The sequence below is a fragment of the Cynoglossus semilaevis genome, chromosome 14, assembly GCF_000523025.1.
Source record: "Cynoglossus semilaevis isolate Cse_v1.0 chromosome 14, Cse_v1.0, whole genome shotgun sequence".
Lineage (NCBI taxonomy): Eukaryota > Metazoa > Chordata > Actinopteri > Pleuronectiformes > Cynoglossidae > Cynoglossus > Cynoglossus semilaevis.
In genome coordinates, this window is record NC_024320.1 from 161,434 (window position 1) to 175,734 (window position 14,301).

Here is a 14,301-nt window from a genome sequence, read left to right on the forward strand (position 1 = left end):
TTCGGTCATGACCCAAAGTTAATGACCGTAGGTGAGAGTATTATTATTATTGTGTACATTTATATAGAATTATAATGTATTATTGAAGACCGCAATATAGAAGACTGTAAATGAGTTTATGTTTTGCGTGTGTTTGTCACTCATTAAGTGAGTGAGTGAGCGAGTGAGGAGGAGTAGGATGAGGGGCCGTGTGGTCGAGACCCGAGTTTGGAGGAACAGCCTGTGACAGTGGCTCTGTTAGGATTTTGTCCTTCTTCTATTTTGTTAATAGAACTGATAAACAGACAGACCCCTGAACCGTGGCAAACAGGCCGTCAACTTCTTATCCCGGGTTAACGCAGTTAACTGTTTTATGGCACCTTTCATTTGCTTCATGAACATATATTGCACTACAAACTCTGCACTCACACTGGGCACTACAATGACATACCCCCTTTTGTGAACACACACACTGCTCTGCTCTGCTCCACTCACACACACACACACACAAGCCAACACAAAAGTGTTAAATTAGTTGGTAACAAACAAGTCAAGTAGACCGGTCTTTGCGCTGTAACAGCAGGGGGGTCAGAGTAAACAAATACTTGGTCCGCTGAGTACTGCAACCTTCGGGAATTATTATAACAGTCTAGTCTTCAGATAAATTACATGACAATCGTGGAACTTACACAGTGAGACAGTACAAAGGCAATTCAAATTTCCCATCAAAGCACGCGCTGAACATGAATTAAAACACGTTGGTAAAAAAAAAAAAAGAAAAAAAAAGTTGGTCGGAAAATAAGACATCCACTAGGCAACTCAATGATCGGTTGTAACGTTGGGAAGCAGGCAGTACCCATTAGGCAACGCTGTAACGTTGGGAAGCAGGCAGTACCCAGGATGTGGAGCAGGTGGAGAAACTACAGTGTAATACACAACCTAAAGCCAGACATAAACCAGACATCATAGCAGATCTCACTACTGTCTTATAAATCTTCTCGCACGTACACACACACACACACTCACGCAAGTCATGAAAAATCCATAAAAACAATTACTATAAAATCTATGAAGTTGATGAAATACATGAGTGTATGTATAATTTTGACATAAAAGTGAGCTGACGCCAAGCAGTGTATACAAAGGTAATAATAATCAGTAATTATTAACATCTCAGTTTTCCTCTTCTGTTACGGGCATTTGTTGACTTATGTAACCAGAGCACTGAGAAGACCAAACACAACCCAAAAATAATGACCCGATCCTGGCTTTAATTCGTCAAATCTGAAAGATTAGAACAGACAGACTGAAATACTGTATTTATGATGAGACGCAGCGATAGGTCGACAAGCTGGGAAGAATGAGGGCCAGTGAAGACATGGTGCCCCAGCTGAAAACAAAGAACCTTTCTCCCTGTACCACAGTGCTGCAGCCGGTCTGGTTGATAAGCTGACACTGGATATTCTCTGGTCAACACTGAACCCCAGTTTATCTCCTCTAGTCTAGAGATATGCCCAAGAACGCCAGCTCAGAGAGCAGCAAGACTTTTTGGCCAGTCAGTCAAGAACAGAGAGACTTAGAGTCTCTTACGTAACTCCTGGTCTTATATTATGTGGTAATGAACTGCAGAAGCTCCAGGTTGGGTATATAAGATACATTAGAACACTTTTAAAATGATTATATTTTTAAAAAAACCCTGATTTTATGGTGACCTACATTTAAAAACAAAAAAAACTCCTGATTTTATGGTGACCTACATTTAAAAATTGACCAGTTCGCCTTCGACGTCAGAGAGATCATCAGGAAAAATAACTGCATCCACACTGCTAGTTATTCTATACACAGTATACATACATGTTTATACCTCGGTTTTCAAACTTTATTTGTTCCTGAAGGCCGTTAGTGAACCAAAAAAATTCAAAAACAGAACCAATTTTCTCCACAGGAATCAATGTAAAATGGATTGATCTGTTCCTGGACGGTTCCCGGATGATTGCTTAGTCAAACTTTTTCAGCAGTATTTTGTGTACAGGTTCATACACGAAACCAACAAAATATAATTAGATCTAACAAAAAAGATGAACACAACTGAATAAAGAATAAAGCTTAAATGGGAAAGGCAATTTCATTCATCCTTACCGATGCGGAGCAAGTCATGATGTGGAGCAATGTTGGCTTTGCTTTCTCACATATTGTCTCCAAAATACTGTCACCGGCCAACTGCCTTTCATTAATCCAAATCAGTAGCTAACTTTTCCGCTTCTTCTAATGTCTGAGATCTTTGATTGGTGATCACAGACACTCCTTAGGCAACCTAAGCTGCTTTATTTGCTTCCTTGTTCTTAATGATGGTACAAATCGACGTCTTTGTCTAAGCCATAATGTAAAGCCACATCTGAAACACCAGCGCTATTCTCATGCTTTCATATAATCATCCTTCACTTCTTCCCTACTTTTCTTTCTGCCTTTCCCATGGTGATTTATGTAACATAAATCGACAACCGATTTGTTCGGAAAGGGAGGCAAGGAACTAGATTCAGTGCCTCTTTAGGGTCATTCAGAGTGAAGTAACGATGCTACACTTAGCATTTTTATTTTGTTTATTAATATCTTCATGTATACGTAAGAAAAAAAAACTACCAAATACTGCACAGCATCTACACTCGGGTTAGATCTGGACTACAGTCAACCATGACTGTGAGTAAGCCTCATGGTCACGAGTCAAGAGTTTCGGTGCATGGATGACATGCAGTGCGTCAGACAACAAATCTCCCTAAACACTCTTTTGTAAACAACTGTTAAGATGAGATCTAACATTACACAAGGTAAATACACCAACAGGAGGGGAACTATAATATTCAGGCGCCAGAAAGGCCCCAGTGATGGTAAAGTGTACGGATAAAAACATACTGAAAATACAACATCTGGAAACAGTTTTGCTTACACGGGCATCATTAACCATTGATTTTACACCAAAGAAAATACAACCCAAGATTTCTTTCTCTTGTTTTAACTGGTGTGAACATTCTAAACCCTCAAACCTTCCTCATCTAAGTGTGTGTTTACATGAATGTGTGCTGTAATTAGCAATGACCAGAAGAGTACCATAAACATCGTAGGATGATTTGACCAATGACAAGTCGGCTTCAGAAAAGTCAAAACACCACTGATTAACAGCAGTAACTTTAGATGGCTTCACTTGCAGCAGCTTCAAGATCAAGGGCAACGGAAACGCAGCTGCACTGAAACACTCTGAGGGTGAACTTAAAAAACAACAAACTAAGTAAACAATAATAAACTACACAAACTGACTAGCATACTCAACAATAGAACAGTAGTTTCTGCTGCCTTTTTCTGGCCTTTTCCCAAACATTAAATCAGTCACTTGTTGGACTTGTAAAGACTTGAAAAATCTAATCCATCAAAGTGTCACTCCGGCTCTTATTAGCCTTAGTTACAGTACAAGTGCAAGTTTAGGCAGAGGAGTGTGTTCTGAATGATCTGCAACTCTAACTGTGTTGAAATCTAAGTTCATTCAATGGAATCACTTTCAAATGAATTCAATTCCGTTCGTTTGACTTCAATTCAACCTGAATGGACTAGAAGTCATGAGAAACATGAATGAACGCTTCTGCAGATATTAACACCCTAAATCACTGCCGCAAGTTGACACGGAGCACCTGGAGCTGAGTCATGTTTATCAGTAACTACTGTGTCCAATCAGCAAAACCGCTGGGTGATAAATATGTGAAAATCTTTCAGCCTGTAAGAAGCCGCAGGCTACGGCACTGTCATTAACTCACACACGCACACACACACAATGAACACTTTCTCCCACAAAGGTCTGATGATCAAATAGCATGGTCCGTAAATCTAGCCCAGACATTGGTATGCAGCCTGTAGACCAGGGGTGTCAAACATATGGCCCGTGGGCCAAAACTGGTTTGCTTGGGGTTTCAATCCAGCCCGCTTGAATTTGTAAATAAATTAAAAAAAAAATACACAAACAGTCCATGTTCAGGAAACATATTTTGTAAAATAATATTTCATTACATATGAAGAACTTATCTGATATTTATACTTGTTTGCATGAAAACAAAGGGGAAAAACATTGTTATTGATATTTATAGGTAATTATGTTATGATTGTTGTGGTCCGGCCCACTTGACTTTAAAATTGTATGCAGCCCCTGAACCAGATGTTAGGAGGTGTATGTTTTGGTTTTATTAAAAAGCATGTGAAAATAAGGAGCAAACATAGTTGGTTCTATTACGTGGGGGGAGGGAGCAGGGCTGGGAATTGATTACCCAGCTGGTACACCAACATGGACCAACCTGAGTGAACGGCCAAGTAAAAAACCCTGTATGTGGCCCACATGGGTATCACAGTCATGCACACTATGTATAAATTGGGTATTAGGCTGACAGGTAGAGCAAAAAGCAGCCAACCAAAAAAAAAAAAAAAAAAAAAATCTAAAATTTAATCTAGTTAATGCTTGAATATTCACTTGGGAAAATTTCACCAAAGTTGTAATAAAAGAGAAATCTGGCTAATTTAACTGGCTAACTAAATAAACTGGTTAATGCACTTTCAACAGTCAGAGAATAAAAAAAATAAACAGACTGCTGTTGAAATATGACTTTGCGTTACTTTGTTAGTACCTACCACGGATAATTTAACAGCACATTAGTAAACAAGTAACATTGCGGTGAAGTGTGTGAAGGAGGTAACAACCTAATTACTGCTATCTTAAAAAAAAAAAAAAAAACTACAAACATGACAAAGCAACAGTTGAGCAACCTGTGCCGCAAAGATCTGATGAAGGTAATAAATGCTCACCACACACACTGTTAGCATCATTTTGAAGAAGAATATCATTTAAACAGCTGGACTATGACACAGACAGACAGACAGACAGAAAGACAGATGAACAGACAGGCATAGAGATAGACAGACAGTCAGAAAACAACATTTAAGGATGAAAACAACACTAAGGTACAAAATTCAGTTTCATTGCCAGGAAAACATTTTTGAGTCTGCATGTTAATGACAAACACAGATGCATATGATTGGGACAATAACCATGAATGAAAAAGTTTATACATGTCAAGAATAAAATGGCATATTTTACCCAAAACGTTGGGTTAATTTGCACAACTTCAACAGCGGTAGCCTCCTAGTGGCTGCCTCTGTCTCGCTTCAGATCCTTTACTTTTTCAATAAATAAAAAAAAATCTTTTTGGACATTTTTGAAACAAACCCTAATCCTAGTCTCTTGGTCACAAACCCCAGTCTGCTGTTCACAGCTCCTAGAGAGACAAGTCACAACAGTGAGTACCTTCACATTCAGTCCCCTTTGACCTTCCACGTGCAGTCCATATGTATCCAGCGAAAGACATGCCAGGAGCAGGTACAGTCCCACATGGTGAAGCATGACTGCAGGAGAACAGCGGTGTGACGAGTCCACCGCTGTTCACTGTTCCAACAGTGCCCACAGGCAGACCTCAGCATAAGAGGCTGATCTAACTCTCAGCAGCAGACAGACACACCCACATACATACACACACACACACCAAGTGTGTCCGCACACTTCGACCAGGCATACATTCAAAGTGGAGGGGGTCCACAGCCCAGCCCCAGATAAAAGTGAATGAACGGGTCCGACTCAAATGATGTCCTCAAATCTGGGATAACTTCAAACCTCTTTGAAACACGTGATGTCATCCACCTACAACATGAGTATGAGCTAGATCTACTTCTACAAACACTCAATTCTAAGCATCCAAAACGTCAGCATGCAGTGAATAACTGCATGATGTGAGGGAATCCCCTCTGTTTTACACATGCGGGGATAATGGAGGAATGAGCATGCACACGAGGAAGAGAGAGAGAGAGAGAGAAAAAAAAAAACGATCTAAAGGAGAGGAAAGCCACAGTGCCCAAACAACCACGGGTGAGGGAGCATTTAAGGGGAAAACGTTCACCACAGATCCTCTTGAGGATGACTAGATTTACACTGTTGGATTGCAGCAGCAGACACCAGACCCCCTTGGTCTGAAAGTTAAGATGAACAGAGATATATCATTCCGTTTAGGAGTAACAAAACAAACGCCGTTGCATCAAAAGAAATACTAATAAACAAAAGCAGGAGAAGGTTGACTTCAGGTGAACTAAACCTTGGGAGGGTCTACAGACTGGAGGACAGTGGAGCAGAGAGAGCTCGGAAATACATTCAGAATAGCTTGTGGGTCCAGCTACAGCCTCCCTGCTACAAACAGTAGGTAATAGTTTCTGGAAGAGTCTGTTTGTTGCACTGACAATGAACTAAATGTCCATCTTTAGCTACATGACATTCACCAACTACATAAAGTACAGCATTACCACCTGAGGCTAATGTTACTGCTAATCATCAGTACAGTGTCAGCGATCTATTGTAACCTGCTGCACGGTCGTGCAGGGACTCTGTGAATGTTCCAATAGGGAGTGTCAGGATGTTTTTTATTCGACCCGTCAACTCAGAGACAGACTTGGCAGGACTTCTGTGAGTCTGACTGAATATATACCTCAACAAATCTGAAAAATCTTCACCACCGTTGACGGACATTTAAAAGTCAATTGCCGGCTTCAACTTTAATCTGTGCAACTCTGTGCATTCCGACAAGAGTAAAAGAGCTGAGTAAACAGTGGAACAGCTGATACTGGTGAAGGATTGTGATGTTTGCTGACACGTGTAATGGTCAAAGTCAGTCAAAAGGAATGATAACTGCTACCTCCACCAACACATTGGTCAACACTTTGCCTTCAGTTCAACTCTCAGCCTGACAGGCTAATGGTCAAGTGGTGACATTCATGACAGAAATTGGTTTTTGACCTTGTTGGTCCTGAGTTGAACACACAGGAACCTATCATTGTGTCTCTATGTGCAACCTAGGTGGAGGGCTCTGACCTATGACACCAGCTTTGGCCAGCTGTTGCCTCTGACTAAATCAGCAACATTAGCAGAAATTAAAGGAAAAACATGACCATAAACCCAAATCCAGAGACACTGACGATCCAAGGTTTTACCAGACTTTGTCCTATTTATGTTCTAGCAATAATCAGTAAACCAATAACATTTTACACACAGACTGCAGTAGAAACCTCGCCTCGAGGTTCAAACACATCTGACCCATGACTTCCTGGGATGCGGCCAACTCACATTAAGTGTCTTAGGGTCTAAAAGATTGGGTCTGACGTACAGATGTAAGTCTTTTGACTGTTCCAAGACAATGGGACAACCTATTGAGGTTCCAAAACAATAGGATGGACTATTAACTACTAAGCAGGAGGACACAGACATGGGCTCATGTTTCGGTTATAGAGAAACGGATCTGTGTCAACACTGATGGATGAACTCAGGTTTGTGTTGTTTAACACGTCAAAATCTAATTGCATCGCCTTTGGTCCAGAGTTGAAAATCCAAAATGGCAGAAACTGTGTAGTAAATCCCATAGGCATCAGATTAGCCGGGGACGCCGGGGACATGTCCCTAGCAGTTGGACTCTGCTGTCCTTATGGTAGGTGCACATGTTAGGAGTTTCATTAATCATTAATTAATTTGATTATATGAATTTAATCATTAACCGTGCTTTTATTTATTTCATATTTTAAGCGCAAGACGTGTGTGTATGTGTTGCTAAAAAATGGACTGACGTTGTTTTCACTTTTCATGCCAGAAATAAAAGATGACGTAACAAGCTGATGATTTACCGCAAATTATTTAACACTACGCAAAGAGCTTACGCTGCCGCCACAAATGATTTTTTTTAAAGATTACTTTAACACTCGGATTTCTGTAATGTTTTACTTTAATATCAGTGAAATGATTTATTACTTATTTTGTTAAGAAATGCCAGCTAAGATTTATCTAAGAGCAAGGTGCAGTCAGCAAAAGAGCCACATCTGGCTCGCGAGCCATAGGATCCCCAGCTCTGGTCTCAAGTACGATCTGCTCCTGTTTACTTAACAAGACTTAAGAAAAGTGGGAATTTTAAATTAAGGACTGAATTCATAATAAATACTTTAAATCAGTTTTTCCACATATGTCTGTGTATTATGTATGTAAATGACGGAGTAGAACTCACAGTATCGGCCAGCTCTTCCTTCTGTTTACGGACCTCGGCTCGTCCCTCTTCTTTGGCCTCCGCCATCTTTGACTGCCCTATCTACGGTACCTAACACTTTTTAAACCACACTCAAGCTTATGGTTATTATCCCTGGCACTTTGAAAAACAAACTGGTTAATCCCATAGATCTTTTTTTATTTACCAATCAGAGACAAGATTTTTTTTTTTTTTTTTTACTGAATCATTTACGCTTGTTCAGCTTATTCCAATGCATGGATCATGAAGTTACTATCTAGACTAAAGCTGCACATTTTAAAATCAGATTATATTTCTATTTCAGGCTGAACAGTGAGAGGAAAAATCCAAAACAATAGCACAAAAACTACCAACCCCCTTACTTCAAACCTATGTCACAGCATAAAGCAAAGTTTCAATATAGTAAAAAAAAAAAAAATACTAAAGAAATGTAACTTCATAAATTCAAGGGTTTAACATACCAAAAATGAAAAACATCAAGTTCAATTTATCATTTTGAAAACCAGTGAGGTCAGGTGTCATCTAGGAAGCGGTCTGTTTCTTTTTAAGGCTTCACAGGCCACTCCATTAACAACCCTTTACCTCTCTGGGGGGCTGAGGTATACTGCCCTCGTCTTTGAAGCAGAACAGTTCCCACTGTGAGAAAAGAGTTTTGTTGGTTTTCTGACTTTGACGCATGTTTGGTCTGGACCATCAGCTCCTCTGACAGGTGCTCTGTGTACACAGACAAAGACCTCGGAGGAGTTCATCTACAGCTGCAAATGTGCACCAAGATGTTCAACACTCCTGGAGGTCAGCGACCTTAGCTAAACCTTCACTTACAGAGCCATGGATATGGATATGGCAGGTTTTTGGTCAAAAACTAATGGTTTTGTAAGAACTAAACAACAGGCAAACAATTATGTTGTTGTAAGAATATTGGCGTTCAAAATTTTAAAGGGACATTAATGAGAAGGATGTCGATTTTTGGACATAATGAGACAGACAGACAGACAGACACACAGACAGACAGAGACCCATTCAGACAAGATGCAAAAACAGAAACCATTAAAAAGGAACCAGATGAAGGAAGAAAGAAGGATAATGAAAAAAATATGCCGTTTTCTTTAACTGCTGAGACTGATCTGCTGCAGATTGTAGCTGAAAGCACTTTCTTCAACACAAACCAGCAGGGGAGACATTTCTGTCCTAACCATCATTACAAAGGCATTATACAGCCATCAGCACCGGGACTGGAAAGTAGTTCAATATGCAGAAATAAATTGCTGACAGTTGATCATTCAAATGTAAACAATTCTCCCCACAGTCCAAGCAAATGTTTTCAGGTCCAAATGGCGGGTCAATAAAAAGTGGACCTAGGATTTGTGAATTTCGTGAAGATATGAAATTCTCCAAAATGACTCCAGAGAACCAACATCAACAACAAACAAACATCATTTCGAAGAGACTTAACCTTTGTTTTGTTGGATTCACTTGATGCTTATACACCTTTACAACGTGTTCTTCAGATTCCGTGTCTACAGAGAACATGAGTGAGACTGGTAAGGGATGGTAAGAAGGGCTGCTCACCTGACGTCACAACATGTTTAAATTAGAAAGTGAAGCCAAAGAATAGAGAGAAACTGCAGTACCAGCTGTGACCTCTGAAATATCAACTGCACAGGAGCAAATACAACTGGCTGAATAATTGGGCTGTGAACATGTGCATAACAAAAAGGTATAAAATGTATATAATTCAAATTTTAATGGTCAACGTGCACCTAAATGTTAATAAAATATATATGGAATATTGTTTGTAAAACAAAAAAAAATCAAATGAATGAAGTTAACTGTTTTAATTTAAAGAGGTCCTTGATAATTAAAGTTGATTTTACTTTCAAGTCTAAAGGTCAGGTGAGCAAAACATGCACGTACACGTGCACAGGGCTGGACGTTTAACAGACAAACATAAAACAAAAAGTGAGACTGCCAAAAACCAGACCAGTGACTGGTATGAGTGAATGTATGTATGTCCTCACAGCTGGATATAATCACCACAACGACCGGTCATAACACAGGTGATGTCACAGGTCACAGCTGGAAAACTAGGCAACTGTGGTCTTTGTTTGTTTGTTTATTAAAATGTGTTCGACGAAATGTTCTCACAGTTCTGCGGACGTTCAGCAGAGTCTCGTCCTCTGGACTAGAAAGTAGGTTCTCCAGGTCATTTGAGGAGAGCAGTAGGTTCTGAAACAGAGACATCGCTGACTTAAAGAGAGATTCACAGACAAATGTTCAACTTTTCTCCATTGAAATCAGGTGATTGACATATCGAAAATACAACTTCACGTTTGACCAGACATTTAGGTGTGAGACACTTCTAATCACCATTAATCTGATCAAAGTTGTCCATTTATGACATTACATTTCATGTTTGTTCATGTCCTTTAGGTTCACAACCTGTCTTAACACAACTTCAAGGCCAAACACACCAAAGGTTCACTCTGATTTCCCCTTCATTTATCCTCACCTCCAGCATGTTGGTGCGTGGGGAACGGGGAGTCTTGGGGGACTCCTCAGGGCAGCGGGCTTGGTGGTGGCTGCAGTGCAGCCGGGCAGCACCTGGGTCATCCATCAAAATGAGCAGTTGTCTGAGTTGACCCTAAAGAGACACGAGTCAATAGCTGTGTCAGGAAGTTTATAAAAGCACAAGACTAACAGAACATCCATCCCACGTTCACAGACTGTAGGGGGATTATTCACACTGACTTTTACACCTTGATCTTCAACATGCATTCACACTCCGGATAAAGCACCAAGAAACACAGCATTCCCACTCAACACTTCATTCATTTTAATCATAGCAGAAATACTCGATTCTATTTTCAGTTTGTCTAATTAAAGAATATCATACCCATAATATTCAAGGGACAACCTGGATCTATGTTGTCAAATCACGGCAGTCAGCTGGTATAATGAGAAATTACATTCTTCACCAGCAAAAGTTCAAAGTGACAAAACAAAGTGTTATTTATTAAAATAATAAATTCTCTGAATATTTGTCTGTAGTTAATCAGTTTCTTTAAGTACACAGATGCGGAGGCTACGGGACAGTACAAACAAAAGTCATTAGAACACAGAACTATACATCAGACAAACTGTTGGAAAATCAATTTGTCTACAGATATAAAATGACACTACAAATATATATATATATATATATATATATGTGTATATATATATATATATATATATATATTATAATAAGCCAGAAACTTCGAGTATAAAGTCTACACTGTCAAACCCACAATGCCCTATATACTCCTTTTCTGTATATCCCTCTTCTCAGAATGCAGTCAGGATCAAACACAGGATATGACCTCACACGTGTGTGATGATTACATGTGTAGAACGTTGATAAGAATTGTCATGACTTCTTTATTCCCATGGACTTTTGGGGCTTCCAGGACATTCGGGGTTAATACACAGACACAGTGATCAACTTTCTTTCATGTTTAATGTTAAAGCAGGGAGTTTTCTGTCCAAACACTCATCAGTGCATCCTCTGTAATTTCACGTAGCCCTGGCACAGACAGGTTCATGATTTAGTGCTCAGAGCAGTTTTCAGGGATTTCTACACATACTTTAGTAAAACAATCACAGAGTATCCAAGTATTAGAAGCTGAGAGTCTGTGTGTCTCAGAGAGTGGGGTCTTGTATTTTCTCAGATAAGGTTTTGACCTGAGCTTAGCAAAATAACACAAACGAATTGCACGCAAATGTTTCCAGTGAAATCACGAGGACAGTGGGGGCAGTGGTGATGAAAGAGAGTGAGAACAACTTACTTTAAAGGTCGTCTCTGAACCATCGGTGATACCACCAATCACCAACAGTCCATCTGAGCCAAGTCTAAACCCATGGTAGATCCAGTCCACGCTCTCCAGCAGAGCACAGTCTACGTACACAGCCAGTTGCCTGGTCGACACGCTGATGGCCAAATGGTGCCACCCTCCGTCACTAAGACCGCTGACTGGAAACCTGACGTGAAGTGGGTTGAACAAATTTCTATAAATGTATTGTTGAAACATTTTGAATAAAAAACAAAAACACTGTTTGTTTCTTTTCTGCAGAAATTTATAGAAGAGTTTTTCATCTGCTGGTATTTTTGCTGGAGTTGAATTGAAGTCCCTTATTTACTCCACTTTACACTTTACTATGGACCCGCTATGGTTGTCATACAGTAAAACACTTACTTTTGTTTTGTTTTTTATCTTGAAATATATAATTCCAATTTTTTTGTAATTGAGCCATAAGAAAGGAAGGTTATGCGCATTCTTTATGCACGGTTAACACACAGAGCATTCGGCCATCTCTGTTGATAACACAATGTGTAGTCACCTCATAAAACCCCAGCTAAGGTAACATTCCTTGTGCCAACCACAAAAGACGGCTTATTATCAGCGAGTGTCTATCTATACTAGCCCAGTTCTGTCTGCTGTCATACACTGATGTATGAAGCCCTGCGGTTTCAGTGAGGAAAACCTGCCAAGAGACACAATAAATCATTCCAATGAAGAGACAGCCAAACGTTGTCTAAAGTCACACACAGATGAAAAGTACAAACAAATACACCAAAGTCATGCAGCAGAAACAGGCACGAGTTCTCCCTCAATTACCTGGAATGGATGTTGTAATCACATACTGACATCTGGAACTTTTGGATCAAAGTCAAAGACATTGACAAGAGTTAAGGAAAAAAAAAATCCTTAGGCAAAAGAACAGATGTAGGAAAGTGAACTCACTCATAGTGTCGTTGCTGGGCTCCAGTCACAATGATGGAGGAGGCACTGATCCGTAGCTGTAGTGTGATGTGTCCGCTGAGGCCCAGCACAGTGACAACGCTGCGTTCTTCTTTCTGAGAACTCTGTAGCTGAAGCAGCAAACTAAATTCTTCTGAAAAGCTACACATGCACACACACACACACACACAGACACACACAAAGGCATTGTGAATTCAGTGTTTCAAGTAATGGCTCACTCTTTATGTGGATACAGCGTGGACTATGTTTTGACTGTCAGTATATTCTCACTCTTTATGTGGACTATGTTTTGACTGTCAGTATATAACATGGCCGTAGAATTTTAAAGCACACAGTCTCCAACTTACGCTATCTCAAAGGTTTAAAAAGCATCAGTGCCAAAGTACTTTACCCATCAGTGAAGAGTTCTTGAAGGGGTAGAGCCAAGGTGGAGTACTGCCCCACCTGCAGGACTGGACACCTGTTGTCTTCCATCAACACTGAGACATTGTTGCTGCCGGACACATGTAAAGAAAGCTCTTCCAGAATGTTCACTTCATCTGTAACATAGAAAAAAATGAATGAAATGAAGTTAGAAAAACTTTTCAGGCGGCATTGTGCTGCGACAAATCAAATCAGCGAAAAGTATATCTTAACAACACCTCCCTGAAGTAAGCAGAGAAATTGGGAAACAATGGCAGACAGGCTTATCATTTCCATGTGTGGGCAATTACACCACTGCTATATTTTACAGGAATAAAAACAAAAGAGACAGGGGCTAAAGTTGGCCAGGAGGTGGGACTCAGTGGTAAGACTCTCTGTGGCTTGTTTCACTTCTGTACCACTAAAACTGGGTTGACCGGACTAAATAATGACTGGTAATTTTTCCCTGGAGCATCTATAGGCCGTAATGTGAACCACGAAAGTCCTTTAGAAATTGAATTCCGCTCTGACGTCTGGGAACTACACGATCTCAACTTCACAAAAAAAGAACGAGTTACGTTAAACTTACAGCAAAAAGTTTGTCGCAACATTTCCTGGTTTTTATATCGATGCATTTTTATAAAGAATTAGAGTCTTCAGGGCGCAATAAGATTTTGGTGCACGAGCGGTGTCACAGTTCGACATGTGATCGTGCTAGACCAATCGAGTAGCTGATTGATGTCAACACTCCGGCAACACGGCTTCCTCCGTGGTTCTACTCAACGTTACCGAAAGAGAGGAATTCTCCTAAGAGTCTTCTAAAGTGGGCCAAATGGATTCTAAACAGTGCTTTATACATTTATACTGCACGAAAAACAATGAGGCAAATAGATGATAAGGTGAACTTTGTATGTTAAGTCAATGACAAGGTCCATTTGTGTATTAATTCGTTCATTTATTCACTAACTAAATACAACACT

The 14,301-nt window shown here is 40.0% G+C and overlaps 1 protein-coding gene across 1 annotated transcript in view; it reads right to left on the reverse strand.

Annotated features, from left to right (window-relative positions):
• Nucleotides 1–13,857, reverse strand: part of si:ch211-196i2.1 (collagen alpha-1(III) chain) — a 50,538-nt gene extending 36,681 nt beyond the window's left edge. Inside the window, exons 1-5 of the mRNA XM_017038312.2 lie at nucleotides 13,311–13,857; nucleotides 12,902–13,060; nucleotides 11,945–12,137; nucleotides 10,630–10,761; nucleotides 10,266–10,346 (exon numbers count right to left, since the gene is read on the reverse strand). Of these exons, the coding sequence (XP_016893801.2) occupies nucleotides 10,266–10,346; nucleotides 10,630–10,761; nucleotides 11,945–12,137; nucleotides 12,902–13,060; nucleotides 13,311–13,393 (648 nt within the window). The 5' untranslated portion in view covers nucleotides 13,394–13,857. The remainder of the gene's footprint in view (nucleotides 1–10,265; nucleotides 10,347–10,629; nucleotides 10,762–11,944; nucleotides 12,138–12,901; nucleotides 13,061–13,310) is intronic.
• Between the last annotated feature and the right edge of the window lie 444 nt (nucleotides 13,858–14,301).